This window comes from Dendropsophus ebraccatus, chromosome 6 (assembly GCF_027789765.1).
Source record: "Dendropsophus ebraccatus isolate aDenEbr1 chromosome 6, aDenEbr1.pat, whole genome shotgun sequence".
NCBI lineage: Eukaryota > Metazoa > Chordata > Amphibia > Anura > Hylidae > Dendropsophus > Dendropsophus ebraccatus.
In genome coordinates, this window is record NC_091459.1 from 91,030,348 (window position 1) to 91,047,583 (window position 17,236).

The 17,236-nt window shown below is 44.5% G+C and overlaps 1 protein-coding gene across 2 annotated transcripts in view; it reads right to left on the reverse strand.

The window, feature by feature from the left end:
- Positions 1-17,236, reverse strand: part of CUL3 (cullin 3) — a 62,014-nt gene that overhangs the window by 13,193 nt on the left and 31,585 nt on the right. For both annotated transcript variants that reach the window (XM_069975364.1, XM_069975363.1), the window contains exon 3: positions 5,032-5,145. In XM_069975364.1, the coding sequence (XP_069831465.1) occupies positions 5,032-5,145 (114 nt within the window). The remainder of the gene's footprint in view (positions 1-5,031; positions 5,146-17,236) is intronic.

Here is a 17,236-nt window from a genome sequence, read left to right on the forward strand (position 1 = left end):
GCCCCTAATTCCAGAAAAAGAATGAATCCTGTGGATAATCCCAGAAAAAGAATGAATCCTGTGGACAATCCCAGAAAAAGAATGAATCCTGTGGACAATCCCAGAAAAAGAATAAATCCTGTGGATAGGGAAAGTTATCCCTTGTCCACATGATAGGGGTCCACTGATCACAGTGGATCTGACCGACAGACCATTTAGCTGTCAGGACCAGTCTCTCCGATTAAAACTGAATATCCCTTAAAGCTAAATGGCCAAGGGATCACCTCACTATAACCCTGTCATTTTCAGGACACTAGCTCAGACATGCAGCAAAGTACTGGATTTCTTGTTTTACATTATTTATTCATGACAAAATATAAGGCATGTGGGAGTCCTTACCAGAAAATCTTCATATGCACAGCCTCTATATGGAAGCAAAAAAATACAATTGTAGTATAGCCCAGAAACTAATGCTATGCTATGACCAGGGCTGTATTAACAGCTGCTGCTGCCCTAGGCACTAAACGTGAGGACGCCCCATCTACACGCACCTATTGGCGATACCAGACCTGACCAATACCACCATACCCCCCACCCCCCTGGAAAAGACACCAGATTTACTGGCAAGTCTGAACGGGAGGAGGGAAACTAAAAAAATAAAAACAAAAAAAAAATAGTTTTTTCTGTCCCCCTGCTCCCTGGTGCTGCCCCCCTGCAAGGTGCTGCCCTAGGCACCGGACCACGGGTGCCTAGTGGTAAATACGGCCCTGGCTATGACCACAATCGTCCCTGACAGCACATAACAGTACTGGTGAGCTTACACTTATACTAAGGAAAGTAGTAGACTGGAAACATATTGTTGTTGCATTATGTATACATACAGTGGTTTGCAATAAATTAGAATATCAACAAAAAGTTTTTTTTCAGTAATTCAATTCAAAAAGTGACCTCATTCTATTATATACAGAGTGAACTTTTTCAAGTGTTTATTTCTGTTAAAGTTGATGATTATGGATTACAGCCAAGAAAAACCCAAAAGTCAGTACAGTGGTGCACTGGCTTACAAGCATAATTCTTTCTAGGACCGTGCTTGTAATCATAATCCACTCTTAAACCAAAACAAATTTTCCCATAAGAAATCATTGAAATGCAGACAATTGGTTCCACATCCCAAAAATAATGATTTTATATTCTAAACAACATGTAAAACAAATGAAACAAACATTTATAAACAACTGAATATGTTATATTATAAGTTACTGTACAGTATAGCAATCAGCATGTGGTGTATAATGTATAGTAACTGCACATAATAACCCTGATAACACAGATGTCTGTGTGGTCACATATGAGTTGGCCAGCTCAAAACCTTGATGTAGCAAGCCGCTCCGCACGAGCCCCCACTTCAACAGCGTGTAGGTAACAATGAAGAGAAATCACCTGGGCTCAGCGATGCAGTGCTTCAATATACTTGCTTTATTCAAGTGATCCAAGAAAACAACGGAGACATGTAGTGCGCTCCTCTCAGACCCACGCCAACGCGTTTCCGGTACGTCACGTACCCTTAATCATGTGTGGTCACATGACAGCAAAGGGGAAGGGATGTGTGTTCAAAATTGACCAATCAGGACTGAGACTGCAAGGAGCATAAAGGAATGAGCAGGACATATGTGGCCACATACATGCAGTGCGGGGAAGAGAGGGGTTATAGCTATGGAGAGATTAACTCCACAGTCCTGTCCCCTGATGTAAGCCCCAGCCTGAAGTGGATCTGCTATGATTTGGAAGGTGAGGGAGACTTCCTGGGTCAGAGTACAGTGCTCTAGACCCTGCTATGCAGACCATGTCCCTTCAAAACTTGCCCTTTCACCCAGTAAAGGGAGCTCTTAAACCAAAACAATGCTCTTAAACCAAGGTATCACTGTATTTCATAAAATTAGAATAATTAATCCCAAAACACCCTTAGTCTGGTTCAGTATGCAACACAATCATGGGAAAGACTGCTGACTTGACAGATGTCCTCCACAAGGAGGGTAAAGCTACAAAAGTTCATTGCTAAAGAAGCTGGCTGTTCTCAGAGTGCTGTATCAATGCATATTAATGGAAAGTTGAGTGGAAGGAAAAAGTGTGGTAGAAAAAGGTGCACAAGCAACCAGGAGAACAGCAGTCTTAACAGGATTGTAAAGAAAATGCCATTCAAAAATTTAAAAAAAGAGATTCACAAAGAGTAGACTGCTGCTGGAGTCATTGCTTCAAAAGCCACCACATACAGACGTCTGCATGACATGGGCTACAAGTGTTGCATTCCATCTGTCAAGCCACTCTTGACCAATAAACAAAGCCAGAAGCGTCTTATCTGGGCCAAGGAAAAGAAGAACTGGACTGTTGGTCAGTGGTCCAAGGTGCTGATTTCAGATGAAAGTAAATTTTGCATTTCATTTGAAAATCAAGGTCCCAGAGTCTGGAGGAAGAGTGGAGAAGCACACAATCCAAGCTGCTTGAGGTCTAGTGTGAAGTTTTCACAATCAGTGATGGTTTGGGTAGCCACGTCATCTGCTGGTGTAGGTTTACTGTGTTTCATCAACACCAAAGTCAATGCTGCCGTCTACCAGAAATTTTTATTTTAGAGCACTTCATGCTTCCCTGTGCTGAAAAGATTTTTTTGGAGATGGAATTTTCATCTTCCGGCAGGATTTGGCACCTGTCCACACTGCCAAAAGTACCAATACCTGGTTTACTAACCACAGCATCACTGTGCTTGATTGGCGAGAAAACTCGCCAGACCTTAACCCCATAGAGAATTTATGGGGTATTGTCAAAAGGAAGATGAAAGACACCAGACCCAATAATGCAGACAAGCTGAAGGCCATTATCAAAGCAACCTCGGCTTCAATAACACCTCTGCAGTGCCTTCAGCTGATCGCCTCCATGCCACATTGATGCCATCATTTATGCAAAAGGTGCCCCAACCAAGTATTGAGAGCATTTACTGTACAGACGTTTCATTTGGTTGACATTTCTATGTTAAAAACATTTTTTTTTAGTTGGTTTTATATAATATTCAAATTTTCTGAAATACTGTTTTTTTCTTGGCTGTAATCCATAATCAGTAACTAACACAAATAAACGCTTGAAAAAGTTCACTCTGTATGTAATGACTCTAAAATATATGAGGTCACTGTTTGAATTGAATTACTGGAAAAAAAAAAACTTTTTGTTGATATTCTAATTTATTGCAAACCTGTGTGTGTGTGTGATAGATATATATAGATATATATATTATATATATTATACATATATATATATATATATATATATATATATATATATATATATATATATATATATATATATATATACATAGCTCCCCTAAACCTAACAGAGCAAAAGAATTTGTGTCCTGAAAGGGCAAACCAAATAAAATAGCTAGAGCTGGATGGGCGGTCTCACACTGCACAGATATTCTAGTTGTCCTTTTACCTTTCTGTAATGGTGGCTCACTTTATAATACAGTAAACTATATTTGATCGAAAGAAAATCACTAGAGGCCACCATTCTACATCCAGGCCATCACATGGACAAATTGAAAGGTCCCATTTATTATCCTAAATAAAATATTCATACATGCAGCAGTTTCATATCACTGAGTAACAATAAACCAGGGCTGTGGAGTCGGTAGGCCGCAGCTCTAACTTTAACTCCTGAATTTTATCGGGACAGACTCCCAAATCCTTCATATATGGCCAACTGTACACCAAGGGAGTTATTTATCACACTGGCTCAGCAGCTTTGGTGTAATGTCCTCCATGACCTGGGGTGACTTCTGAGGGAATAAGGAAAGATATAAAGCAGCTTCACCTGTGTGTGCAGTGGATGCAGCAGGTCTCCAGCCTCCATGTCCTGAAGAACTAGACTAGATTGAGCAGGGGGTCTTTCCTGCTGACAATCTTCTATGTTTCTAACAAAATATTCACCATACACAAAAGAAACACTGCTACCAATGCCAGATACCTGTGATGTAGGGGTGAGGCATAGTAATACAGAGGCGTCACCCACAGGGATACAGAGGGGTCACCCACAGGGATATACAGGTCAGCCATAGGCCCAGATTTATCAGCTATGAGAATCCACCCTTCTGAATTAGCGCTGCCCCACAGGAACTACCCAATCAGCCAGTCATAGACTGTAGCTGTTTTCTGCCTCACTGATTGGTTGACTGTGCATTTCTGAATGGGGTCATGACATCACAGTAACGGGAGCCCGGAGGAGCACCATAAGCCGTGACACTGGACTGCAGGGACATAAGGACGGGTAAGTAGAACTTCTTTATTATGATCCCACCACCCCCTGTCCCCCCCTGGGTTTTTCACGGTTGCCCAAAATACTCCTTTAATTTATGCCTCTCTCTAACACACAGCCTGCTGCAGCCATAGGGCACTGAAGAAAAACACAATATTCTTCCAGAGAGGAAGCACCATACTAAGGACAGCTTACAGCTACACTACTTATGGCTTCTCCTCCTCCTCTATATTACACAGAATATCTTGATATTACACTGCTGCTTATACACAATCATCCAGCATCCAGGGAGACAACAGCACAGATCCCCCCCCCCCACACACACACACACAATGGACTTTTCCAGCTTAGAAACAAGCTGCCAAATAGTGTCCGACAGCCTCTCCCCGACCCCCCTTATCTAATAGGGCCATTGCTTTATTACTGATATATGGGGAAAACTGAATTATGTAAGGAAGAAGTTTTCTGGTTTGAATAAATAAGGGCCTTAGATTGATAGAAAATTAAATATTTGATGAGTAACATTTATAAAATTCATATGAAAACTCAATTATAAAATTTTGAAAGTTTTCTTTTAAAGCTGGATTTAGAATTTAAGTTAGTAAGTTCCTTTACAACTTGACACCAGCCAAAACTAGACACCACAGCCTTGTAGTAAACAAACATGGTATTTGATAACCAGCTACATTACAAGAACATATCCCAGTTTTCTTTCAGTCATACAGATGTTGCTCTTGGTTTGGGGACACTTACCATGTACATGAGAATATCTCTAATCATTACCATGGCGGTTTGGTGATCATTCCAAGCCTGGTTAAGAGTCTGTAGGAAGTTGTTATTTAAAGAATTTAAGACATCATCTCGAACCTACAAGACAAAAAAAAAAAACACATTATAAAATCAATGAAAAGTCATACAAATGCATAATTTTTTTTTTAAAGTATCCCAGTTGTGGTGACATGCAGCATTGTGCTAGTCATCTAAGTATAATAACCCCAGAATTACATGGCGCTGGAGACTGGGACTGTGGAGACAGAGCGGGAAACTCAGTATCCTGATGTGAATGTTAAGGCCCTATTACACCAACCGATTGTCAGCCGTACTTGGCCGATCACCAGCCTTTCCGGACGTTAATCACTTGGTGTAACAAAGACCCCGATCAGCTGATCTAAGGATCGTCCGGGCAGCCCCTCTCACTGCTCCCCACTCACTGTCTGTGCATGTAATAGCCCAGGCAGCAAGCGGGGAATGAGGTGGAAGCAACTGCTGACCTGACAGGTCAGCTCTTGCTTCTCCCTCAACACCATGCCGTGTAATACGCCCTTTAGGGTATCCAAATATCAGAGAAAGGTCTCCTGATCTTTGTGCCACAGCAGAGATACACAGTGTACAAACAGTTTATGTTCTGGAAGATTTGAGCTCTTCTTGCATTACAGGACAGCCATTCAGTTGGATGCCCACCTTCCCTGTCAAAATCATCTGTTTCCAAGAAGTGCAGCTAGACCCAGGCAGATTGGCTCAAAGACAGATCTTGAAAGGGATGATCTCTGATGACACAACCCCTTTAAAGATGCTCTGTCCTCCTGACTACCCTTAGCCCCAGGGCTTTATCCTCTAGCCTTGACTTATGGGGATTGTCTGGGCGCAAATCACAAAATTCACTGAATAAAAAATATTGTAACATCAAAAACTGATAACGGAGCACAGAAAAAAAAAGAAAAACATAGAATCGTCAATTTAGCAGTGCTATTGATGTCATCATACAAAAGGAATCTTATACATCTCTGTGAATATGGCCATTACTGAATTGATCTATCATGGTAATATGGTCACCAAAAAACAAAACGTGTCAGAGACAACTATACAGCAAAATGACAATCACTACTTGTAACAATAAAGTTCCCTAAGGTTACATTCACACTGCATTTTTGCTGTCCATTTTAATGGAACCCCGAGCCCCCTCGGGTAGAGTCCTTGATACTTACCCCCCTCATGCCGGTCCCGCCACGGGGAAGTGGTCGCCCGACGGTCTGTGTGCTCAATATGTAAATGAGAGGAGACAATTCCGACGGCCATAGGAAATCACTGCAGCAGTTATTTCCTATGGATGTTCCAAGGTTAACAACATAAAACATTACTGTTATTAACCCCTTCAAGACAGAGCCCTTTGATGCTTGGATGTTCGGGTCAAAATTAATGCAATGTTCCTCCCCGCCTTTTCCACCTACAGTGCTGGTTGGGGTGTCACTTTCAGCCAGGATCTCTAGTTTTTATTAATATCATATTAGTGTAACAGAAAAATTTTGATAGCTTTTTATTAATTTTTTTCTGATATATAAATTATTAAAATCAGCAATCCTGGTGTTTTTTTTTTTTAATGTTTATGCTGTTCACCTTGGGGAACAATAATGTTATATTTTAGTAGATCGGACAATTCCGCACGCTACGATATGTAATGTTTATTTTTCTTTATATTTTTAAAATGGGCAAGGGGGTATTTTAAACTTTTATTGGGAGGGGGTTTATAAGGGTTTTTTTTAAATACTTTTAAAAACTTTTTTTATTACACTTTTTTTTCCACTGTAACACATGCAATCAACAGATTGCATGTACTGATCTATGCTATGCCATCGCATAGATCAGTGTTCTTGGCGATCTATGCATAGAGCCTGCCTGAGAGCAGACTATTCATAGATGGCCGACCAACAGGAAAGAGGTAAGTGACTTACAAGCGATCGGGACCCGATCACAGTGACAGAAGCTTGTTCTGTCACAGAGTACCTTAAACGCAGAGATAGCTATATATCGGGACATTTAAGGGGTTGAGACACAGCTGCAGCAATCGCAGCTGCCTCTCATTACCTCCGACCCTGGACACACTGATGTGTGCGGGACCGCTCCCACTGCAGCTGACCCACACACATCAGTAAGCCCCCCAGTAAGAAACGTATATGTACATTCCTACTGCACAGGGTATGTACAGTAGGAATGTATATGTAGGTATTACTGACGGAAAGGGCTTAAAAAAAAGACTTGACAAGGGATGGCATTTAGACATTTCAAACTTTTTGAGTGGTCTGCTCTTGGTGCTGACACCTACCAATCTCTAGATAAGCCAGAAGAGTGTGGTAGCTTGCTTCACTCCCTGATTCGGTGCTCAACCCTTCTTATTACAGGAGACAGGCGATTTATTAAGTCTATGGAGCTCGACAGATGGACTGTCAAGTTTGTTTGTTTTTCCTTGATAGTAATGCTTTAAAAATTATTAACACCCATGCTCACATATCGCACTCCCTTGGGGTCCCCCTGTGCTGGCAGCGACAGCCTGCTCAGCCAATCACTAGCCAAAGCATTGTCCCGCTTCAGTCGGCGATTGTTTGAGTGGGTTGTCACTGCTGAGACTAGTCTGTGTGGGAAGAAGCCGCAAATGTTCAGCTGGGGACCTGAAGACGTCACAAAAAGGACCCTAAAGTGTCCTTGAAATTTTTAGTGTCTAAATGTGTCCAATCTCACAGTGACCCAATGGAAAATTCATGGGTTTCTGAGCCACCATAACAGCCAAAATAACTCCTTGTATGATGAAGCTGCAAAGACTGTTCCACACATCTTCTCCACAGGGGATGGAAACAAATTCCCATTACAGTTACCGATAATTATGAAGCTCCTGGTTACACATTATAGTAGTTTTGATGGTGGTTTTAGCCTCTCTGACTGTATACTTAATTCTCAGCTAAGAGACTTTAACACTGTCCTCCCAGGCAAAAATGGCACTGGCTCTAGCTGGTCGTGATGCTGTGCTGATGCATCATGGGGCAGAGAGCGGATGTGAAAGGGAGAGGAAGCAGATTGCTGTATATGGGTCATATCACCTCTGGTCAGCCACCATATTGACTTTCAGATTGCAATGAAATGTATGGAAACAGCAAAGCAGGAATAGTGGCAGTGAGTGTGTATTACACTATTAAAAAATAAATAAATCCAGGAGTGTTTCTAAGTTGCAGGCAGAGCACTACACACAAAATACACTTCTAACAAGATTATAGATCATGGTATGCAAAGTTATATGGTTTAATAAGACATGCAACCTTTCTGTTTTTCTCTGCCGACAAATTATGTTAGTGGAGAGAAGTTTAAGCATTTTAGATTTTTGTATTTAAATATTATTGAAAGTATAACGAATAACATTGCATCCCATAGAGCAGTGCTTCTCAAACTGTGAGGCGGGCCTCTAGTTGTTTGTGAGGTGCAGCTGGGGTGGGAGCTTTCACAAAAGTGACTATAAACTGCACAATCCTTTCACTGACTCCCAACAATCTCTGGTTATGGAAAATTGTTGGCTCCTTCTATTTAATGTTATACAGAGACAAATGACGGGTAGACTAAACAATAGTTTTTATATTTGCATGGAATTCAGTCATAGATGGTGAGGCCCTGGCACCCTCTTGGTCAGTCTGGTGAGACCCAGGCATCATTTTGTTTGTCGGGTGAGGCTCCAGTATAAAAAGTTGGAGAAGCACCGCCATAGAGAAAAATATCCGAGTGACAAGTGATACGAAAGTTATACAAAGCTACAGAACAATCTATATCACAAAGAAAAGTAAAACAAGAATGCAGAGGTAATGTGAAAAAGAGGTAATGTGGGTAGTGCTGGGAGAAAAAACAAGGTAAAAAAAAAAAAATGTAAACAGGGTGGTAACAGTACCAAATCGAACAAGGTATATAGTACCTTTGGAGGCTGAGGGCCTTTGGAGTCCAGGAGGAACACCTTAGGACCTTCTTTAACTCTGTAGTGGCATCAGCCAACTTCTTTGGAGTGACCTGCTGGGGGAGCGGTATATCAACCAGCGATAGGAACAAACTGGACAAGCTGATCAGAAGGGCCAGCTCTGTCCTTGGAAGCCCCCTGGAACCGGTGCAGGTGGTGGGGGAGCGAAGGATTTTGTCAGTGGTCAGCTCCATACTGGAGAATGACTCCCATCCTATGCACAAGACAGTGATGGCACTGGGCAGTACTATCAGTGACCGTTTAATTCACCCAAAGTGCGAGAAGGAGCGATATGGGAAGTCCTTCCTTCCTGCAGCGGTTAGGCCCCGTTCCCACTGAGCAAAGGTAGCGGAATTCCGCGACGGAATTGTCCGCCGCGGAATGCCGTTAGCCTCCCGCTCATAATGGGAGTCTGGAAGGCGCGTGCTCCTGCTCTGTACGTGCTGAAGAATGAACATGTTCATGTACAGAGCAGGAGCGCGCACCTCCCATAGACTCCCATTATGGGCGGGAGGCTAACGGCATTCCGCAGCGGACATATCCTTTGCTCAGTGGGAACGGGGCCTTAGGCTGTACAACCAACACCAACCCATGCAGAGATCACTCCATAAAAAGAACTAAAATAGTCTAATGTTTTATTGTATCTTTTTTACCTTTTCTCCTCTTTGTCTACTTTAAAGGGGTACTCCGGGCAAAATGTATTTTTAAATATGTTATTACATAAAGAAAGTTATACAAATCTCTAATATACACTAATTATGGCAAAATGCACATATAGTGCTATTTCTCTCCATTCAGTAGATCAGGCAGGCTTTACTTCCTCAAAAAAAAAAAAAGTGACATCACGTCTCAGGTGTAGCTTCCGGCAAGGGGCACGTGTAGAAGTATAGAAAGGGAATAGACGTCTATTCTCCCTCCCTGTGCTGGTCCCCCCTCCCTCTGTCCCACCCCCCTGCCCGGTCCTATTACACTTGCTGAAGTGAGGTGAGCGCTCATCTGACGCTCATCCCAACTAGCCGCCCGTCTCTCCCCTACCCGTTCCCGTGCAGGAGCGCTCACCCTCCGCCCAGTCCCTGCGGGGTGAGTGCTCATGCACCTGCTCCAAATCTGCCCCCCCCCCCTTCATCAGAGCCCGGCACCCTGCAGAGCACTCAGCCGCCGCCCTGTCCCGGCGGGGTGAGCGCTCATGAATTTTCTGACTTGCAGCCCCTGATGTAAGCCAGCTGCTCCATCCTGTGCACGAGCGCTCACCCGTCGCTCGGTCCCGGTGGGGTGGGCGCTCATGCATCTTCTCCTAAGTAGCTGCACGTTCCGTCAAGCAGCTTGCGTCATCGTGCACGGGACCAGGCGGCGGCTCAGATGAAGCAAGCTGCTTGTTAGAAGGTGCAGCTGCTTAGGAAAAGATGCACGAGGGCTCACCCCGCCGGGACCGAGCGACGGGTGAGCGCTCGTGCACAGGATGGAGCAGCCGGCTTACATCAGGGGCTGCAAGTCAGAAAATTCATGAGCGCTCATCCCACCAGGACAGGGCGGCGGGTGAGTGCTCTGCAGGGGACCGGGCGGCCGACTTACATCAGGGGGGCAGATTTGGAGCAGGTGCATGAGCGCTCACCCTGCCGGGACTGGGCGGAGGGTAAGCGCTCCTGCACGGGAACGGGTAGAGGGGAGACGGGCGGCTAGTTGGGATGAGCGCTCACCCCACTTCAGCAAGTGTAATAGGACCGGGCAAGGGGGTGGGGAAAGAGGGAGGGGGGACCAGCACAGGGAGGGAGAATAGACGTCTATTCCCTTTCTATACTTCTACACGTGCCCCTTGCCGGAAGCTACACCTGAGACGTGATGTCACTTTTTTTTTTTTGAGGAAGTAAAGCCTGCCTGATCTACTGAATTGGAGGGAAATAGCACTATGGGTATATTCACACGAACGGGCTCGCAGCGAGATTCTCGCTGCGAGCCCGGCAGGTCCTGTCAGTTCCCATAAACTACATACTTGCTGCGGTCTAAACGACCGCAGCGAGTATGTAATTATACCGCGCTTAACCCCTTCTACTCCCGCCGGCTCCCCCGCTGTAAGCAGCATACATTACCTGTCCTTGCTGCACGGGTCCGGCGTCCTGCTCTCCCGCCCGGCCAATCAGTGGCTGCGGCTGGGCAACACACTAATTGGCCGGACGGGAGAGCAGGACGCCGGACCCATGCAGCGAGGACAGGTAATGTATGCTGCTTACAGCGGGGGAGCCGGCGGGGGCAGAAGGGGTTAAGGGCGGTATAATTACATACTCGCTGCGGTCGTTTAGACCGCAGCAAGTATGTAGTTTATGGGAACTGACAGGACCTGCCGGGGTCGCAGCGAGAATCTCGCTGCGAGCCCGCCCGTGTGAATATACCCTATATGTGCATTTCCCATAATTAGTGTATATTAGAGATTTGTATAACTTTCTTTATGTAATAACATATTTAAAAATACATTTTGCCCGGAGTACCCCTTTAATCATAATGTCTTTCCTTTAGCTTTGTGTATGTGTAATAGCTATGCTGCTGTAACACACTGAATTTCCCCATGGTGGGACTATTAAAGGATTATCTTATCTATCTTATCTTCGTAAATAATACCAACAAGTTCTACAGGGAAGAGAAAGGCAGGTGACAAAAACCCAATCCAGTAAAACACTATAATAAAGGCTGATCAGACAAGGTATGATAGGAGGAGGAAGTTTGAAAGGTAAACCAAGATGACCGAGTTTACTGCAGCTGTCCACAAGAGCCAGGCTTTGACCGTACATTACAGTAAGCAGAGGAACACAATAACTGCAACACTGTGTACAGTATTAAAGGGAATTTGAATTCCAAACTGATGACACTGTTAAACAGGCATTCCGCTCAAACACCATTTTTTTATATGTTGCTAACCATGGTGAGACTTCCATACTTCTTATCTATCCAGTTCCTTCCCCCAGTTCTGAGCTGCTGCTTTCTACTGAACCCACAAAAAACTGTGTGCAAGTCCCTGGCAGTCTGTATCAGCAACTTTATAGCTTTTTTGTAATGTCGGGAGGGATAATCACTGTGAGTTCATCCCAGCATTACAAAGAAGCCGATCCAGCCCACCCCTCCTCTGATAATTCAAGGGGGATGGCTGGGGGCCATAACCCTGCCCACAGCAGATTGCCGTCCCGTGGGGAGGCTTCTAATGATTATATAATTATCAATGGAGAAGGCCGGCCAGGGGCGGACTGGATCGGTGCTCGGGCATACCGAGCAGAAGATTTCACAACAGCACAGAAGGCGCCGAGGATAGGGGTAACAGACATACATTAATCCTCGTACCCCTTGCCTGCTAAGGAGCTATCAGCAAGTTATATTTCGTCTAACCTGTTGACAGTTCCCCGTTAAAAAGTGCAACTAGCCCTGCAAAAAACATATGGGTATGAGGAGAGAAAGAAAAAAAAGTTATGGCACTTGGAAGGCGACAATAGGAAAAACAAACAAAATTGCTTGGTCACCAAGGGGCTTAAAGTGACACTGTCACCCCCTATTTGCATTCTGACTGCTCTCCCCAGGTGTAAAGGGTAAATGTTACAGCTTTCTTACTTATTTTATATCACACCTCATGGTGCTTGTTCTGGTAAAAAGTAGTTTTCATCACCTGTGGATTGGTATATGTGGGCAGGGCCTTGCGGCCTTTGTGCCACATCTCCCCTCCCCTAGTGCCACTTAGCTCCGCCCCATCCATGAAGTCATTGTCTCATAGGCCCCGCCCCCTCAGCGGCCATTGGTGTGGGACATTCTACAGGGTGGGGTCTAGAGCTTTAGGCTGGCCCTTCCAATGGCTGCTGAGGGAGCGTGGCCTAGCGGCGATGACGTCACAGATGGGGCGGAGCTAAGTGATGTGGCACAAAGGCCGCAAGGCTCCGCCCACATATACCAATCGACAGGTGATAAAAATGACTTTTTACCAGAACAAGCACCATGAGGTGTGATATAAAATAAGTAATGAAAACTGTAACATTTACCCTTTACACATGTGGAGAGCAGTCAAAATGCAAATAGGGGGTGACAGTGTACTTTTAAAGTGTCATTGTTGTTATAACTTTCAAAGTCTAAATCAACAGTATATGTGATATAAAGCAAGTTTGCAATTTACATTCTTTTTTTCATAGTAAATACAGCACTTGTTTTCTGAAAAACAGGAAACAGTCAGAAAACAGGAAATCGTGTATATCCCAGGCCATCTGAGCGCTCACAGAGAGAAGGCAGTCATGTGGTTGATGGACACATTGAGCTGTGACTCTCTGTACTGGCCGGTATTCCTGTGTTTTTTTTTTTTCAACCAGCGCAAGTCAGAAAATCAGCCTTCAGGAGACTGGACCTGGATTTCTGGTAAGTTCAGCTTTGTTTTACAGCATGATAAAAAAAAAAAAATATATACTGAATGTATATTACAAACTTGCTTTACACCACATCTACTGTTGATTTAGATTTTGAAAGTTATAACAACATTGACACTTTAAGGCTATGTGATCAGTTACAAAAACAGTTAAAGGACAAGTGCCATGAAAAACTTTTTCCCAGTAATTGAAGCACATTACAAAGTTATATAACTGTGTAATATGCTTCAATCACCTATCTGCCTCCCTTCCCTGTCTTTTCCCCCCTCCACCCCCCACCAGGAAGTGTCCTAACTCACACAGACCTGATTACTGTCGTCACCGTCACCAAGCTCTTCTCTCAGCTCCTTCTCCTGTTACATTAGCCTCCCCCCTCCCCTGCCTTATCAGGTGACTCAACTTGCTTAGCTCCGATTGGCTGAACAACTACAAGCCCTCACTTGTCACATCTCACTTGCTTATCTTCCCTCCGACTGACTCCGGCACATAGGCAGCTCCCCCCTCCCCTCATACCCTCTCTCCTGCTGCTGTGGACTCAGTGAAGGAGTCATGTCACTAGAGAAGATTAGCTTGAGCAAGCAGAGTCACCTGACAAGGAGGGGAGGGGGAGGCTGGTGTAACAGGACCTAGAGCAGCCCTCCTGCTGATGACTCCTCCTCACAAGAAGGAGCTGTCTGGTGACGGTGACAACAGTAATCAGGTCTGTGTGAATTAGGATCAGGTGTGAATTAGGACACTTCCTGGTGAGGGATGGAGGGGGGAAAAGACAGGGAAGGGAGGCAGATAGGTGATCGAAGCATATTACAGAGTTATATAACTTTGTAATGTGCTTCAATTACTGGGAAAAAGTTTTTCATGGCACTTGTCCTTTAACATCATCAGTATGGAACGTGAATGGCAGCTGACAGAATCCCTTTAAGGGCTCTATTCCACAGTAACGATAATCGGCAGAATTGGCCCCATTTGGCCCGATTCGGACGATTATCGTTCGGTGAAATAGAGAGAACGATCAGCCGATGATCGTGTCATCGGCTGATCGTTCATTTAGGGCCAGACCTAAATGGTTAATAGCGGTGCGCGGTGGGCAACCGACGATTTGAGAAGAAACAGCAGCATCATCATCATCATCATCATACATTACCTGGCTGCAGGGCTTCTTCTCCGCGCTGTCTTCATCCCCGGGTCCCGCGCGCTCTATCTTCTGAATGGCCGGTCAGCTGACGGAGCGCTCAGCCAATCACAGGCCGGGACCGCCGCGGCCTGTGATTGGCTGAGTGTGGCCTGTCAGCTGACCGGCCATTCAGAAGATAGAGCGCGGGGGACCCGGGGAGGAGACGGAGCAGAAGCCCTGCAGCCAGGTAATGTATGATGCTGCAAAGGCTGCAAGGACATCGGTAACGATGTCCTTGCAGCCTTCGCTCAACGATCATCGGGCCGTGGAATAGGCCCAGTAAACGATTGGGTAAATCGTTGATTGGGCCCTCCTCGGCCCGTGGAATAGGACCCTAAGACTATGTTGAATCAGAAGCTTAGCAGTATTTTTAATAAGATGCCTTTGTATGTATGGGTTCACACTGTTTGTGTAGACCGTTTTTTTATCCATTTAAAAAAAAAATATATGTGTGCACATTACATTCCATTACAAAAAAAGAATCAAAAATGTTTTGTTTTTTTTAGCGTACACAAAACGTGATCTACCACATTTTTGGGTACACTAACAAATGGAAGTGTTTTGATCAGTTTTTTATTTTATAATGGAAGTTAATGGAAAAGCAGATCAAAACAGATGCACACATATGCATACTTTTTTTCATCCATTTGAACCCAGCCTGAGGTTACCAGCATGCAAGACTGTGCACTTGTCCAAAATGTAGTGTATGCACATTGTAGGCTCCCATCTGGTGGGTTACAGAATCAAAAAACAAGAAAGAAAAGGAAAAAAAAACAACTAATTCACCCTTCCCTATGTTTCTTTTGGATTTTAAATGGGCAGTCACTTTAAAATTGCCTTTTTATGTGTCACGGCATTGACTGGCTTAGAGGTTCAGAAGGCTTCTCTAATACAGCCATTGAGAAACTGCTGGCTTCACCACGGTCCCTGAATTCTCTACCCTCCCTAGAACAATTAAACAGAGCGTTTTGTTCAGAGACACAATTGCTGCATGGAAAACTATTAGAACACATTTGAGGTTGTCCTGCCAAGTGAGCAAATATATGAATTTATGGGACCACGTGGAATTTCCGGTCGGGCGTGAAAATAAGATGTTTCAGGAGTAAAATCCAAAGGTTAAGATTGTCTTGAATGGCAAAGAGCCTCGTTTGTATACCTTTAATGAATTGCGAGCAAAGGAGGGTTTTGGTACAGGTTACCTTCTTGCGTACAAACAGGTCACCTCTTTCTTAACCACTCGGCTTAGAACTACTCCCCAGGAAAAGATCTGCTACATGGTTCACTTACCTGTCCTAAAGTTTCTCTATACTGGAAGGGTAGCAGATCTTTTAGACCTTAAAGGGGTATTCCCCCCAAGAGGTAAAAAAATAAAATGCTCCCAAACCTAGCTGGTCTTACTCACCAAGTCCCCCTGAGAATTTTGAGCCATCTCCCGTCTTTCTAGCCGCTTCCGTTCCATAGTTATGAGTTTTTTATATCCAACAACAACATGGCTTGCCATGAAACTACAGACGAGGGTGCTGGCGGAGGAAGGGAGCCCGCAATTCAGCCGGCATGTCTGCACCTTCGGCTCGTGCACAACTACAGCTCCCAGCATGCACAGAAGCTGAGCTGTGATCGAGCTGTTGGGGGGGGTTTAGGGGGTACGCCGGGAAATCGTGTGTGTGTGTGTGTGTGGGGGGGTCTGATGGGAGCGGCCACTGGGTGGGCTGCGGGGGGGAATACAGGGTGCCGAGCGGGTGAGCTCTGGCGCGAGGGGGCTGCTGTCAGAAAGGGAGACTGTAATCAGCAGCAGCTGTCACTTTCTCAGTGTCCTCTCTGTCCTCTCAGTGTCTCGGAGGGTCGGGGCCAGGAGCAGGGAGCGTGTCGGGTTGGACTGAGAGTCGATGATTCTATGCATTTGGTGGGGGTGAGTGCGCCTAGATAACAGCAGAGCTGTGCAGAATCCATAATAACTTTATATTGAAAAGATGGAAAGCTACGGGTGGGCAATGTATTAATGCAAAAATGATTTTGGGGGGAATACCCCTTTAACCCCTTCAAGACAAAGTCCTTTGATGAACAAGTCCGGGTTAAATTAATGCAATGTCCCTCCCCGCCTTCTAAGAGCCATAGCACTTTTATTTTTACACATACAAGGCTGGTTGAGGTGTCATTTTTTACACCATGATCTCTAGTTTTTATTATCATATTGGTGTAACAGAAAAATTTTGATCGCTTATTATTTTTTTCTGATATGTTAATTATTAAAATCAGCAATCCTGGTGAGTTTTTTTTCCGTTGACGCCGTTTACCATGCGGGAACAATAATGTTATATTTTAACAGATCTGACAATTCCCCATGCTACGATATGATTTCTTTTAATATTTTTATAATGGGCAAGGGGGTATTTTAAAATTTTATTGGGAGGGGTTTATAAGGTTTTTTTTAATACTTTTAAAACCTTTTTTTTAATTACACTTTTTATGACTGTAAAACATGCCATGCCATAGCATAGCATAAATCAGTGTTATCGGCGATCTATGTATAGAGCCTGCCTGAGATCAGACTCTATACACTGATCGCCAACCCGACAGGAAGGAGGTAAGTGACTTACCCCCACCTGTCGGCACAATCGATCGGGACCCTTGTTC